The 16,944-nt window shown below is 40.0% G+C and overlaps 1 protein-coding gene across 1 annotated transcript in view; it reads right to left on the bottom strand.

The window, feature by feature from the left end:
* The window catches only part of SEC24D (SEC24 homolog D, COPII coat complex component), a 43,446-nt gene that overhangs the window by 12,491 nt on the left and 14,011 nt on the right, over positions 1–16,944 (bottom strand). The window contains exons 9-11 of the mRNA XM_059470464.1: positions 4,329–4,467; positions 3,031–3,146; positions 594–718 (exon numbers count right to left, since the gene is read on the bottom strand). Coding sequence (XP_059326447.1) covers positions 594–718; positions 3,031–3,146; positions 4,329–4,467 — 380 coding nt within the window. The remainder of the gene's footprint in view (positions 1–593; positions 719–3,030; positions 3,147–4,328; positions 4,468–16,944) is intronic.

Below are 16,944 nucleotides of genomic sequence, written 5' to 3'. Positions count from 1 at the left end.
AAACTACATTAATACATTCAAATTTACACCAAAATAAACTAAAATCATACACTATCAATAATGCTGATGAGCAGTAACACTGCTGTGTGTTTCATGCTCACAAAGCACATGTGCTCTATTTCACAAAATTGTTGCTGCCTACAGATACAAACCAGGACAAAAAAGTCTCACAGTGCAGCAAGAAGCTTTAAAAGTTTTGCTAATTAACAGTAAGAGCTAAGACACAAGCCACAAGCACTATGGCTTTGGGTGTTTCCCTGTTGAATTCAGTGAGAAAAGCAGGGCCCCAGCAAACACAACTGCTGCCACTGAAGTGGTAACACCACTAGAGTTCACTGCAGGCAAGGAAAAGAATACAAGCTCCACGTGCAGAAGGCATGGCAGATTCTTTCTGTTCATACAGTAAGGCCAGATATCCAAGCGTAACAATTGCCAGCAGCATTAAAAACTAACATTTGGTCACTATCACTCAAAAAAACTCCTGTTCTGGGAATTCTGACATTTTCCACAGCTTGGTTTTGCCTTTCACCCTGCAAAGCTGCATGAGAAGTGCAGCATAGTGAGTTAAGCCAAGCACACTAACGCCTCTTTACCTTGGAAGTTTGTCTAGCAGAGTCTTCAGTTCATCACATATGAGTTTCACTAGGCCACTCTTTATGTTTCTGTATGATACATCAATCATGAAGATAAAAGCTGGTGGCTTAGGAGGCTTCTTGTCCTACACAGAAAAAAAAAGACCATTCACAGGGAAAATTAGACAGTGTCCTGTTATGAGGAAAACATTTAGAGGTGGTACCATAAGGCAATGCAAATATAGTGTTCAGTTGTTTGAAAAAGGTTGTGAATCATAAATAGTAATTACTGCAGAGAGCTGACACATATTGGGTAAAGTCCAGCCCTGGCAAAGAGCACTACAACTGGAAAACAGCATCCTAATGGAATAAAATATCTAAAGGGTAACAGCTCATCAGATAAGATGAAGCACCAACTTTTCTGCTGGAACTCAAGTGTTTAAAAAATTTTGTATTTTGGCTTTTTTCTGTACCCCTGCTTTCCTTGGGGAGTTCCTCTTATCCACAGTCTAAGTGGCACACAAATTGTGCCTACACTACTGACACAAGTCTCTGTTAGTAAGAAAAAGTAGAGGAAGGTTTGCTAAAAAAAAAAGTAATGCCAAGAGATGTACCTTGGAAGTTAATACAAAATGAACAGAGGAAGAGTGAACATCAGATTCCCTGAAATGGGTTTCTTTAATTCCCATTAGATGAGTAGTTGTCATTATTTGGTATCAAATTCAGGACAGCTTTTTCATTACAGTTTCGCTTCCTTCATAAAGAGTTCTGACCCCTTAAACAAATTATACTTGTTAAACTAAACCCTAAAAAATTCCAGTTAAGAAAAATTAATCTAACCCTTGAATTATGACTTATCCTTAGTCCCTGGCAAACTTTAAACTGAACTGAACATTATATCCTTGATCTCACTCATTTGACTCATGCAAATCAAGATTAATTCCAGTGAACCAAAACCAGGCAGGATTTTTCAAAACTGTTCTGTTTACTGTACTTGGATTCAGAGACTGCACCAAAACCTGCTTCTAAACTCTTGTATCAGATCAGCATTTAGAAAGGATCTCTAAGTTCTGACAAATATATGGCAGAAACATGGACTTGTACTCTCACCACATCCGCTTAGCAGGAATGCAGTAATGCAAACCAGCTGGGATTTGTTAACATTCTTTGTAGCTCTTCATCCTTGTCATTTGATAAGCACAAAAGGAAATGACTTCTCAGTTCTGGTCTTGTACTGGATTTATAAAAGAAGGGAACCACCGCAACTTGGAGCCAAGTGAAAACTCCATTACAAAATAACGCTACATTTAATGACTTAGCATTTCCAGAGTGCTATTTTGTAAGAGATTTCTTTTTTGTAACATTGCAGTAAGTCTGAGGATGCATCTTTGTAGCAAGCAGGCAGACCACACTGGGCAACCTGTAGAGGAAACTCCCTGGTTTAAGATAGGTGGCAGAAGTTGAGGCTTCAGAATTTGATGGAGCTTCACTGGACGTACACTGAGTGTCCCACACTGTATTTCTGCAGCATTTCACCAAAATTCTCTCCTGCTTTGGGGTTTAACCCAGGTTTCAATCAAATCTTATAGGTTAGCTCAGAGATCTCACTGGATTTTGGAGCAGTACTCAAGTGAGCAAGCAGACCCAAACCTTTTCATTTTCTTCATTCCAGCAATAATGTGATGGTCTGAAGAAGATACTGGTAACTACTCCAAGATTTTGTATGACCCAGTTGCCTTTTCTAACCTTATGATGGCCTCAGCTCCACTCACAGGAAAAAATTCTGCCTGATTCCAGCAAGAACAGAAAAATGTGTCCGTGCTGTGGTCAGATGATGTCAGACTTGCAGTTTTGTAAAATGAACTGAAGTTTAAAAAGATTAAGTAATTTATGCTTCCAGAAGTATCAAATAGAGTTCTGTAATAAAACCAACTACAAATATTTAGAGTAACATGAGTGGGCTTTGGATTGAGTTGTTCAGTGAGTTGATATTAAAAGAGAGAACCAATTCCACTGTAACTTATTGGTCAGAATACTAAGAGGACTCTTGCCAGGAACAGATTCCAAGGTCAAATTCCCTTGCTAAGGTTTTGGGTATTAGGAAGGCAATTGAGGGACGTGTTGATCTTCAAAATCAGTAGAAGACATACATCCAAAGTGCAACAATGCACCAGAATTTCAAAGCTATCCCCTGAACAGTGCAACATGCTGGTGAACATGTGCACATATCTTGTTTAAAGACTGGTCATCCATGATTTTGTTGCACTGCTTGTTATTCTTTCTTGCTTGTATCATGTTCTGCAGCACAAAAGAACAAACCATTGTATTCTCCACACCTATCCCTATTTCCTAGACTGTTCCTGGAGACTGATATGCAGCTCATGAGTGCATTTACTCTGAGGAGCTTGACTGTTTTGCCATAGCCCTGTACACTGGTTTGCACACTGGCAGTACTCACTCTGCAATAATCCAAAGTAGCCACGTACTCATAGGATCCCAGGGACAGCTCAGGCCTCTCATAGTGGTCTATCCTTCGGCCCACGTGGTCCAGGTGTTGAAAGAAGAATGGGGGGACTACAAGCCAACACAAGAACAGGAACAAACATTTCAAACTGGGCAAAGAGAGGAACAACGCAACAAATCCTCCCAGCAGATGTGATATACTCCAAAGCAGGAAGAAATCAAGTGGGTTTGCACCAACAATTTACACAGAGCCAGTCTTATGGTTCCTCAATGAATAGATATTCAGAATGCTTATTTTTCACATTTTTGCCTGTAGAAGTGCATGTGTGTGTGAGTGAGAGGAACATCAGCCTGGGTTCTTAGCCATTGGGCTACTTTCTTAGCCATTTTTAGTCCTCACCAATGATTTTGTATTTGGTAAGTGCTTTCTGACTAAGACACTGTAGTAATACCAGCATGATTTAAAATGATACTGCAACTTAAATGTCTTTCTTGAAGTGCTCCCAGTGCACCTAAATTTCCCTTTATGAGAGTTTAAATTGTTAGCAAACGATGAAATTTATTATCTGCTATGCCTGCACAAACATTAGAGCTCCAGGCAGCAAAGCAGTTGGAGGGAGTCTGACAAGGTTCACGTTTCAGAGTTGAAAAGATGACTGTATTAGGGAAAGCACCACAGCCCTGTGATCCAGCTGAGGAAATGCAGCTTGATACAAATGTCTAGAAAGGCTCATTCTGGCCAAGATTTGGGATTTGGCCAGGAGCACAAGAACAGCTATGAGTCACATGCAGCACACTTGAACAAATATGGCATGGTATCTTCTGTGAAAACCAACACTTGTCACAGCAAGATGAATAGATTATTTAACCATTGCACCCACAGCTATACACAGGAAGAAGCTAACACGGGTCTAAATATTTGCTTCTTGCTGTAAATTTGCATTTCTTAAAGGAATTAATGTTTTCTTTCAGCACAAAAATTGCTTTCAATTAACAACACAAGCAGTTCTGTATCCTGTGCTGTCACAAAATTTTTAAAATAAAGTTTTGATCATACCAGGCTGGACTTCATGAGTCAGCATTATTTTTCATATATTTTTTTTTTAACTGTACTGAACAAATATTTCCCTCTACTATTCTTACCCTCTACTATTTTGAAATAAGCCTAGTTACTGCATCTCCCTGAACTATTTTTTGTTAAATCAGCAAGTCAAGAAAATAATTTTAGAGATGCAGTTTCTTTTTAGTCTTATGGAATTGATATGAATCCCAGATGAGAGAAACATGACTTACCATCATTTATACAGGTACAAAAGCCACACTGGTACCTCCTGCCCCCTTCAATGAACTGCATGAAGGGACACATGTAAGCTTTGCAGCGGTTGCACCGGATGGGGCCGGTCTCCCCGTGGTTTACAACATAAAGAGGGGTCTGTGGAGGAAGAGATGAAGAGAGAGCAATGTCAACATGACACCGAGGGCTACAAAGAGTTAATTCAGATTTAACTCCTTAGAGACCACCTGATTGAGAGATCATGCATTGTTCAGCACTCACACAAAAGCTGTTGAGCCCCAGAGATCCCCTCAGGGGCTATGTGGTGGTGTTCACAGGGGTCTGAGGATGAGAGAAGAGACAAGAGTCTTGACTCCAGGTTTCAGAAGGCTTGATTTATTATTTTATGATATATATTATATTAAAACTATACGAAAAGAACAGAAGGAAGGATTTCATCAGAAGGCTAGCTAAGAATAGAAAAAGAATGATGACAAAGGCTTGTGACTGAGACAGTCTGAGCCAGCTGACTGTGATTGGCCATTAATTAGAAACAACCACATGAGACCAATCCCAGATGCACCTGTTGCATTCCACAGCAGCAGATAACCATTGCTTACATTTCGTTCCTGAGGCCTCTCAGCTCCTCAGGAGAAAAAATCCTAAGGAAAGGATTTTTCATAAAACATGTCTGTGACAGGGCTAAATTCACAAAAATTTCTGATGTTTACCTGAAAAAGAACAAGGATTCAGACTAAAACCCCACAAGGTTTTGCAAGCATTGGAAGTTTAGGGCTCCAGGTTGATTTTCTCCAGCAAAGGGTAATTTTTACAGCTCACTAAGAAAAATCTGTTGGAGTCACGTCTTTTGGCTTCTGTTAGATGGAACTTTTCCTGAAGAAATCTACTGCTGCTCGTCAGGTGCAAAAGGGTATTTGCTGAGAAAGCCCTTAATATTTTGTCCTAAATGCTGCTTCCCATGCTGCCTTGTTATATGCTACACTCCAGTTGAAATGATGTCAGGGTCACCAGCTAGAGGGGGAGATTTAGGAGAAACACTAATATTTCTTGAAGGAAAGTACATACAGCAAACAAGTACAGCACCTCAAGAACTTTTCAGTTTAATTCCACTGACCACGCTCGCTTACAGCCCCTGCCAAAACCCACGGCTAAGGGAAGACATTTTCCAGATGCTTCCTTCCATAAAAACTGCAGCAACTGAAAAACTCCTGTGATTATTCTTAGAGTTAGAAAAGTCATACTTGAAACCATTGCAGAAATGGAAGTTTGCTCAATTTTTGGTGAAATGCTACTTTTTAATCTTTTTTTCCTTACTCCTGTCATCCCCAGCTAAAAATCTCAAAAGGCAGGAATAAGAAATGTCCAGAGTTTGGACACAGCAGATCCCTACAAGAAGAAAAATGCTGACAATGCCTTTCAATGCTAACACATCACACTATCACCTTCTTTTTTTTCTTTAAAATAATTATTCTGTCTCTTCTTAAGGAATGGGTGTATTTCATCTATTATACAATTTATTTTTTACTGCTGCATAAGGATGCATTTTGCCAAGGATTTTCTACATACAAGTAGATTTTTACTACATGGGTTTTAAGTGCTCCCTCCTGCTCCACTGAGATATTATTTTACTTTGTGTTCTTTCCTCTTTGTAAATTGAGTTTAACCCAAATTAACCAATAATGCCAGCTGGCAAACATCAGGGTCATTTTTCAGACATTGAAAAGCCTTGGCCATGAAACTTGCTCATCAGCCACAATGGCTTAATAAGGTTTAAAAGTTCTGGGTTTTGTTCATTACTTGGCAATTTTCTGATTATCATTCTGCTGTATTAATTTAATGAGACCTGGATCTGGTTTGCAGTTAATATTATCATAACATCTGACCTGGTATGGGAAAAAAAACAAGACTAAACCAACTCCTGATGTATTTATACATACTGATGCAGTAACTTTCAACCTTGGTTTGATATATTTAATATTTAATATCCAAGAAAAAATTACTCCCCAAAAATGTTCACATTTTGATATATCAAAATTAAGACTTTTACATAAAAGGCATAAACAAGAACAATTAAAAAAATAAATGCCATGAAGTTCAAAGCTCAAGTATCTACATTCTTACACACATGTAATAAATTACCTTCTTGAAGACAAAAAATTAAGAGAAAAAAAAATAAAACAAGAAATGACAACTAAAAACGTACATGACAGAATTAAGGAGTTTGTCTAAAAACCATTTTTTTTAAAGCAGCCCTATTTGCCTCCTAAACTAATTTATTAATCAGAATTTTTAGAAATTAAATGAAATTTACATCTTTAAATCTGAAGTGTTTTCTTTAACACTTCAGAACATTACTTCAATAATTAAAATATGTAATGGAAAAGCTATCTGCATGATAACTCAGACCAAAAGCACTCAAAATTCACTTCTTGATGAGAACAATGAAGTTGTGAAAGAAACTTCATCTCCAAAAAGCTGCCTTTCAGTGCACTGCACTGCAGAGCCCAGCATCCCACCACCCAATCGAGAAAGGATTTCTATTTCTGTGTGCAAACTGCTATTGCACTTCCAAACATCAAAGTCATTTCTGTCATAGTAAAACAACTTTTAAAATAAAGTACATTTCTGTGGGAACGTACAGAGATAAGTAATACTGTGCATGTAAAAAGTCCTGAGTTTAAATTAAGGATACATAAAAGAAAAAGAGTGAAAAAAAAAGTGATACAGAATGGGAAAGTCTTGTTTGGTGTGCTCCACTCTCTGTAGATGTCACTGTACACCAGAGGAAAAAGCAGAGAGATCTCTTTATGCTCCCATCAAAATCAATGGCAAACTCTCATAGCAGCAGGGGATGGGGTAAAATTTAATAAGAGTTTTTTATATTTGTGGGGGGGCTGGTTCTCTTTTGGTTTTGGTGGGGTTTTGAATTGTTTTGGGGTTTTTTTGTTGGGTTTTTTTTTCAGTAAATGCAATACTCCTGTTTCTTTTGCCTTTCCACCAACAAAGTATCAGCATTTTCTCTCTCTTGTCTCAGAACAAATCTCCCAGTTTTGCTGAGAGGCACAACACTGTAATTTTATGTTAAAGCAAAGGAGGATTGGGCAGAAGATGGAAAATGCTGCAAGGGACCTGCACAAACTTATATTTCTCTGGAACCTTGAGGCCCCACTGAAGTGCAAGCCCTGAGTGCTGATCTGATAAACCATAACTTTACCCCAAATGTAGCTGCAATAAGAGGAGTTTTATTTTGGAAATATTTCAGGAAGACCATCTCTCAGGAGTCAGAAAAATATCACAAAGCAACAGACATTGGTGGCACAGCTCCAAGATAAAACACATCCATAAAAATTTCCAAAGGGACTTGAACCTGCACTTTAAAGTCTGAGAAAGCTGAATTTCTATTGCTTGCTATAAAAATGAAGTCCTGACATGCTCCTGAGGGTGATGCCTACAAACTATCACCATATTCTTACTGCAGGACGTAGACCACAGCTGCAAATTTTAAGTGTAGGAATAAGGACTGTGCTAAAGCTCCAGATCATCATGGCACACCTCTGGGAAAGCACTGGAAAGAGAAAAAGTCCTAAGGGAGAGATCCTCTGGAGAACAAGAGAGGCACATACAGATACTGAAGAAAATGACCCATTTCTCAGACAACAAAATAAACAGATCAGTGTCTCTATGAGACCCTTACAGTGTAAGCAATGATTCTAGAGTTGTTACTGACAGTTACATTGATGAAAATCTGGTCACTAAAATATTCCTAGGAAAATGTCAATATATGCCAGACAACATAACTTTCTAATGAACAAAGGAGAAGGCTTTGTCCAAGCATGGCACTGCTGCCCCAGGAAAATGTTGGGTTTAATTAGCACAGTAAAAAGATGACAAAAACCTCCACTGGATAACCAAAGAGAATTCTGAAATGTAACACTGATGTTTTTGGAAAAAAAACTAGGTCATGAACCAAAGTGTCTCTGTTTCCTAGCACTGTTGAAGGGGTTTGTTTTCTTTTTTTCTATCATCATAGATTGCTTTTGAGAAAGATTAACCAGTCTACAAATAATCCCTTGGTTTTGAGTCGCTTTACTGATTCACATTAAAACGTCAAGAAAGCATTTCCCTTTGTGATGTTCCCACTGTGTTTTATCAGCAGCCATTCCCTCTGAAGGCATGAGTTATTCTGCCTACTCTTGGTTTTCAGATGTTGAACATGCTCAGCCTCCTCAGCTGATGATTCAGGCCAGTTTGGACTATCTCATCTGCAAGGTTCAACTATTTATTGTACCACACTTCTTTTCCATTGATTTCCTTGTTTGCTTGCAAGACTGCAGCAAGGCTAAGGCATCCCCCATGTGATGCAGGCTCTCCCGGCTCTAGCCTGGTTTTCTCAGACCACGTAAAAATGCCAAAAGCATGTTCAAACCTTCTTGCTCAAAGTCCCTCTAGGCCCAAGCTGCACATTCCTCTGCATACACAGCACTGCAAAACACACCATGGCATGGGAGCTGAATTTCAAGTGGACCCTGCACATGGGATATGATCCAGTATGTAGGAAGAAACCCAGAAAACCATTTATCACTGTCTGTGTATCATACCTCAGCCTAGCCCTGAAATCCTTACTCAGCATTCCCTTTTTAAGGGGAATATGGCAATTAACTGAACAGAGCTGGCAGTGTGAAGAGTGTAAATACAGACTACACTCTATTCAGCATGAGAGGGATTTGTGCAAGTTTGGGGATGGGGGAAAATACACGTAATAATGATACATGTATCATACAGGGGACAGAAGGAGAGAAAAGAAAAAGGACAAAAGTTCATTATCCATGCCTGAGAGGCACCCGAAGTTCCGCAGTCATGATCCCAGGCTGGGAGCCCAAGCACTAACAGGGCAGTGCTCTGCAGCCCCTCTCAGCTTTGCAGTGCTGAGTGCTCTCAGGATGCAGGCACAGGCTGTACCTGGAGGCACGGCCAGCAGCCAGGATTAACTGCTGACAGAAGCAGGAGTGTGGAATTGCTAACCAAGAGACGGTGCCGCACAACACACTTCCAAAACGTTAGCACTTGGAACCCATCAGCTCAGCCAGACCTGCCTCAGCCCAGGGCACCTCAAGCCAGCAGGAGGGAGTGCTGCAGAGGCACAAACCCAGGGCAAGAACAAGGGCCAGACCAAAGTCCCCCAGGACATCACTGCTACTGCTGTTAGCACCCCTGAGGGTGATAAGCACAGGTTCTATCACATGCCAGGGCTGAGGCTCAGGGCTGTGCCAATCCACAGCTCCACTTCCCCCCTTATCAGTACCACAGGTGGTGCAGCACTGCACTCCTGCTCCGAGACTCTAAGGAAGGATTGTCACACCAGCTGTAAAACCACTGACAAGTAAGGCAGCAAGGCTCAAGGGGCTTCTCTACAGAAATGCTAAGTAGTAATTACAAGGGATTAGCTTTACTGGTCATAAGATTTTCACATTAAAATTGAAGTAGGATTTTCAGTGACATGATAACCAAACAGAACTCTTAAAGACACCTCATTCAGGTATGATTTCTGTTTTTCTGCAAATCACTGCTACTGAGTTCTAGAGAATCTTCAAAATGTCAGACTGAATTTGGGCATGAAATACCGATTTCTGGACAGAACCAGTCTCTTACTGTATGGTGCTGTATGATTTATCAAGGTGAGTTTGTCCTCTCATAATTTTTTTTAAGCTAGCTAAATAAATTATCAGGTCAACACCACAGTTTAAAACACAGGCACAGCCTGTAAAATACAAAGATAATTGCTTACTTGGCACACCAATTCTGTTTTAAAAGTCCAAGACCATTTAATGCATACAAAGCTGTGACTATTTCTACATCCTTAGGACAGGCAATAAAGCAATACTGCAAACAGCACTCAGTGAACGTGCAGCTCTAGGTTTACAAAACAACTATTTCAGTTTATACATGAATCTAAGTGTGCTATAGTGACCTCTGAAGCAGCACTCTCCTAGAGAAAATTCTGTGAAAGAACATTATCAATGTTGTTCATATCTTCACAGCAACAACAAAACCAAAACTCCACGTTGGATTTCAGATCCATTTTGGCCAGCTGGGCTATCAGCAACTTGAGGGACCAATCAGGTGTTGGGAATTTTTCCTTTTTATGCACACACAGATGGACAGACAGATGTGTATCCATAGACATAAAGTATTTTATCAGCATATGAGAGAAGAGCAATTGCTGAGCTGAGATCATGCATGAGAATCTAATGAGTGGAAGGTTTCCCTCCTTCTCAAAACCAAGGCTGTTTCTCTTTTATTAGAAGACATTACTTTGACTTTTTAAACTGACTATTCACGTTTGCATTTCTGAGAACTTTCACAACAGGAACTGTATGGTTCCTATCTTTGCCAAATATATTAAAGAAACTTTAATTAGGGAAAAAAGCATAGAAATGTTTAGAATTATTTTAATTAGAGATGGAAAGAACAGTTCTGCTTATGTGCAGCCTTTCCTGGACAATATTTATTAGTGAAAATACCCCTAGGGCTAATTAATTTATTTCCACAGTGATCAGTAAGAACTGGGCATAGTTAAAGCATCATGCTGCATTCCCAAGCCAACCAGAGCTAGCCAATTGCTACAGGAGAACTTAGAAAGTACAAGGAGAATTTTTGCTATGTGAACAAAAAGCAGCACTGAACAATTTCAGCTCTGTAGCAAGGACATTTGGGATGAGTTTAATGGCCTTTATAAAAAAGTCAAGTCCTTTCTAGGATGGTGGTTTTGAAGGTCAATAGTAAAACTAACTGTTACTTCACAAATACCACATCAGGTCACAATGTTCCCACTCTGAGTCTCTCTCTCATGAATATTTTTGCTACTAGAGTAGCTGGGATGCTTCAAGCAGACTCCAGAACCTTCAAACATTAATAATATTTGTATGGGACTTGCAACCTTCCCCTCTTTTATTAGCACAGCTGAGTGTCACAACTGGGTGGAACCGAGTTCTGGCAGTGTGCTGCTTTGGGCTGGGGTACAGTTACTTTGCAGTTACAGTTCAGTTTCAGTTCCAGTTTGTTTTCCTCACAGTGCCTGGAATGGATATGTGCTGAACATGGGAGATAACACAGAGATGGTTCTGCTCCTGCTCAGCAGGGCTCACCCAGAGCCAAGGCCCTTCCTGCTTTCCACAGTGCCACACTGGGAGGAGACTGAGAGGGGAGACAGCCAGGAGAGCTGATCCTGCTGACCACAGGGATATTCCAGACCTCATGGTCAGTAAATAAAAGGGGGGAACAAGGAGCAATGGGGGGAACAAGGAGGAAAAGAGACACTTGGAATGCTGGTGTTTGTCTTCCCAAGGCACCATTACTGTGATGGGGCCCTGCTCTCCTGAGGATGGCTGAACACCTGGCTGCCCATGGGAAGTGTGATCATATCCTTGATTTGATTTGCTGGCATGTGTGGCTTTTGCTTTCTCTATCTTTGTCTCAAGATTTCAGTTTTCCAACTTTTACCCTTCCCATTCTCCCCCTGATCCCACTGGTGGGGGAGTGAACTGCCTGGGGTTAAACCATGACATGAGGAAAGCAATCCTGTGAAGGACACAGAGCTGCCCTACTGAGGACATGGCCTGTGCCTCTATTTAGCAAGCACACAACTTCCATGTAATAACACCCTTTACACAGTGCATCCAAAATACAACATTGCATAATATGCATAGATAAATAAAATATGCAAGAACAACTCCAGTTTAAAAAGCAAAATACAAACCTTTCCTCTGGAACTTACTCAATACCAGTGTGCTCTGAATTTCTCAAGTTCAAGGAACAGATCAATGGCCCAAATGATTTTTAACTTGAGCATCATTTTTGTTGGCAAAACAAATGATCAGTATTATTGGCCAGTTAATTAAATAGATATAACTATTACTTTTATTTCCCTTTTATATGTACTGCTGTAGAGTCACACTTTTCTTCTGCCATTACAATTCTAAAGGACAGTCACAGTCTCTGACTTACCAGAAACTGCATTACATCATCCTTATAAAGGCTTCTTCTCGGTTTAAATTTCAGATTTGTATAAAATCAGTCAGGAACTCCGATTGGAACACAAATAAAATTTATATAAATGTCACATTTTCAGGTCACTGCTCTGAGCTCTATCAGAATTACATCCTTACCATAACACCAGTGGTGCAGGGACCAACATACCACAGAAGTATTTTAAATGGTACATTTTAGGACTATTTTTTAATGTACATTAAAAACCTAAAGACAGAAGAAAGTAAATTAGAAAATTTGATTCAATTAGAAGAAGCTCTGCTGCAAAAGCCATTGCTAAACCTGCCTCTGAATGCTCATTCTAGTTACAGAGTGCAGTTACAAGCTAACAGAAAACTTTCTCCTTGATGATGAAGTCTTGGGAAGCAATCCAGTTCCAAATGATTCACTACCAAGTGCACACTAGCACAGGGCATACTCCATAAAGAAAGCTTCATCTAATACAGGATTTATGCACCTCTAAATTAGGCATTGTGAAACCAAGCTTACAGGCACTCATTTCCAGAGGGGTGTAACACTTTCTGGGTGAAGCACCTGCAGGTGCTTGAGACTTCTGGGCTCTCCACACCATGAATGGCAGAGTCAGGCGCCTCAGAGGAGCTTAGCAAAACCCCCAGACATTGACCTGCCACTAGTTAGCTGAAAAAATGAAAATAAAACAGCTTTGACAGAGAAACAAAGTTGGCCCTGCCCCAAGCAGACTGAAAACTATGAGCCCAAAGTCTCAGTCCTCTCCCAAACGAGACCACCACCAAGGATTCATTGGAAATGGTTTTACTTTAATACCTGGAAAATGTGTGTTTAGGCTCACACCAGCATGGCATGCAGCAACATGTATTACATACATCATATATGCAGGGCTTCTACTCCCACCATGTTTTAGAGCAAACACAACAACCCAAACACAATGACAAAATCACCCCCTGTTGGATCTTGGACAATCCAGACACCAGAACATGCAAAATAATCCATTCTGACAACACGACAGAAGTGTCAACAGCAGCTCTTTTCTTCAATTTCCTTAGAACTATCATCTTACCAGCACTATGGACAATTTTACTGGCTAACTCTGCTCTCATGGAGGGGTGTCATGACAGATGTCCTCATTTGTGTCAAGCCAGCCATCATGCAGATAGGCATGACCTGGTTGATATAATGTAACCCTTCTGAAGGAAGAACCTGTCACCAGAATCCCTCCTTAAAAGCTCTTAAATGAGCCAAGCTCCCATGCTCTAAGCAGTAACAGCCTCCTGCGAATCAGTAACCAAATAAAAGACACAAATCAAAGGGTAAACCCCAAATGATGGCTTTTTACAGTGCAGAGGTGTTATCAGCAAGCACCTCTGCTCCTCAGAGCCAGCTTATCAACACATTCCTTACAGAAAGGAGCCCTCAGCAGGATGTTTAGGTGCAATCATTTCACCTTGCAGACTAAGCATTCCTCACTCTCTTCAAATCCAAGTTCTGCACAAGCACAGAGTTGCTAATGAATGTGAGTGTCTGTGCAAAGCTGTGCCTCAAACTGCAGCCACAGCCTGCCTGCCCTGCTCACTAGCTTGAAACCAGGGACAACAGAACCTGGGTCCCACAGAGTCAATCACATTTTTAGTTATCCACCTTACTCAATTTTAGCTGCTGCCGACCTTACAGCTCCATCCTGGAACCCATACTATCATCTCTGTAAAAATCATGGCTTTCCAAACAGCTCAGCTGCACCGAGCCTCATCAAATTTCACTATTATGAAAAGGTAAAATGGCTTTTAGCTCATGAACCAGCATTTCTGAGAAGCAATTCCATTCTCTTAACTAATTAATTAACTGAGGAGAAAATGGAAGTGATATATTAGATTGCCACCAATAAATATTTCTAAAAGCTAATAAATTTAAATAAATAACAAAGAATATGGCAAAGCACAATGACACAAAACTATTAAGGAGCAAAGAAGGCAAATAACTAAAGCTAGAGATAAGTATTTTGAATTGTTTATTTTGGATTTTACAACATGAAATACTCTTTTAACTAACTTTTGCTATCAAGTAGTATTAATGCTAAATCAAGATCACATGGTTTATTCAGGCTGTGGAAACATTCATCCATCTCCAAAACAAATTCATGCAGGGCTTGGTCTAGGATGATAACTGTGAGAGTTAGTTTATTTTTACAGACTGTTGCTAAAGCACTGGTGGACTAAAAATAAGTTCTGTCAAACAATGATACTGTACTCTCAATCTATAACAAATAAATACTTTCCATAGATCATCCAAATCAGGAGAGTGAAAATGAACTGTTACATTTGAGAAATAATAAATATGGACTTGGAAAGATAAGACTGTGAAATTTGTGGTGCTTTTAAGACACTGGCAGAGGAGGGAAGGCATGAAAGTTTTAATAGCCTTTGTTTCCAGTGATAAATAGTGCACAGGCAATGTTCACTGGTTCATGATTTTCTAGATTGGCTGCAGGTTTTTTGTAGCAACGTCTAAAAGACTCTGTGCCCTCCATGCATTTTCCCCCACTAACTTTCAGCTTGAGGGTTTTCTGAATAAATCCCTTTCACCTGCCCTTCTGAGGCTCAGTGCCTGCATGCCAAGTGCTGCTACCTCACCTGTTCTTGGGGTATCAAACGCAACCCTACAACCATCTTTACCCAGTGGTCCCCACTAATGCCTTAAATTCATTCTCATGTGTGATTTCACACTTCTCAAGTAAAGCTTAATTTGTGACCTTTTCCTCAGTGTGACCTTTTACTGTCTCAATTTTAATGATGGCTTCTCCACAACACTTGCATTGTGCAGCTTTACCAGGTTACATTTTTCATTTTTTTCTTTCTCACTGCAGGGGCAAACCCTGTTTGTTTGGGGGATCACTTGAAACACATTACATTTATTCAAAGACATGCATGACATCCTTCCATTTACCATCCTTATCTACCAACATTATGATTTCACTTTCTGCTCTTATTTTCTCCTACAGAGATAACTTGTATCCCATTCCTTACTAGAAATGGAGATAATTGGTGTACACCTCTTAAAAAGACATCCCTGTTCAATTTTTTGGCAATTTTTTGCTCCTGACAGTTTTTTATCAGATCTTAGCTAAAATAAGTTCACTTTGCATGTTAATATTCACTTTTTTCCACTTCACTTTTGGAGGCAGGACACCAGTCTCTCTGTGTAGACATTCCACTTGGCCAAAAAGAACCCACAGTGAATAATGAACTTAAATCTGCCTTTCAGACTTGTTGAAATCCCAAATTACCTTCTCCCCTTTGGAAAAGCTTCCAACTGAAAGTGTGAGAATACTGTCAAGTCCCCAGATTGAAACCTTTTAGTTGAAAGTTCCCAGGATCTTTTATCTCCATCTCCTCTTGTATCCTTAGTGAAAGGAAGCAAATCCCCAGAACTCAATTTCCAGCTGAGTTACTGTCTCCATGAAGGCAATTGACAGTTTATTTTCTAAAAAAAATCCATTACATTTACAAGTTATCCACCCAAACAGTGATAGTGTTCAATTAAGAAAGAGAGTTAAGATTTGTTCAACTGGGCTCTCCCTTTCATACACTTTCCTAATTCTGCTACTGTCAGAAGACTTAGCTATTTCTTTTTTCTTAACTAAATTTTGCTGCAGTTATTGTGTAAAACAAATTGCATATCAAGAAATAAAGAAATTAAGACATAATTTCACCTTGTAACCCAATAGCACGTGATGAGCATCACCTGTAGATAGTACCTTTTAACAGTATCTCTAAACTAGGGTGGATATTCTGAAACAAAGAACTTCCTGTGCCTTGCAGTCACCAGTTTCAGGCAGAACACACCGTACTAGGAAGTTCAGAAACACAAGCCCCTGAATGTATTTTACCTCTATAAAAAGCCCAGTTCTTTCAAATTAAGTGGCTTTTCAAAATTAAAGTAGTTATAAATCCCATATGGAAGACCATTTTTATTAGGATATCTTAAGAGTAAGAACTTATTTTGGCAGCAGCAGTGAAGACAAAGGGCACATGCAAAGCCATGGAAAAACTGCCTCAGCTAAGACTGCCCAGCTCTTCCCACTCCAACACTATCTCCTTAGTTCTTACAACTTTACCAAGCTAGAATTGTTCTGACTAGAATTTTCCACACTGGGCTTTTGCCAATTTTGAGAGCCATTTTTCAGGCTCCTCCAAAGGAGAGGCTAGGGAAAAACACACTGCTCCTTCCAGATGAATGAGCCCCACTGACCTTTGCAGCAGCTCGAGGGCACTCACACTTCACAACGGGTGGCTCACCGAGCACATCTTCTCGGCAACCCCAGGAAAACCCCCCTGAACCTGTCCAAGGACAGATGTTTGGGCATACTGCAAATTGATGTATGCAGAAGAGATTTAGATTGTAGCAACTCATTGATCACCCTGTCCAAACACAATGCAGGAGATAGGGAAGCCATGTGTGGGAAATGTAAAGGACTAGAGGCAGACTCTGAGTGCACGATGCACAAATGAAGAACCAAGGTGAAAATGGATTTTGTAAATGCCACTTGGGCACAGAATCTGGGATCAAGGGTGGAAGAGAGCAAAGGTCGCCTGA

The sequence above is a fragment of the Ammospiza nelsoni genome, chromosome 4 (genome assembly GCF_027579445.1).
Source record: "Ammospiza nelsoni isolate bAmmNel1 chromosome 4, bAmmNel1.pri, whole genome shotgun sequence".
In the NCBI taxonomy this organism is placed as follows: domain Eukaryota; kingdom Metazoa; phylum Chordata; class Aves; order Passeriformes; family Passerellidae; genus Ammospiza; species Ammospiza nelsoni.
The sequence above is the reverse complement of the archived record's forward strand: the minus strand, read 5'-3'. Positions and strand labels throughout refer to the sequence as shown.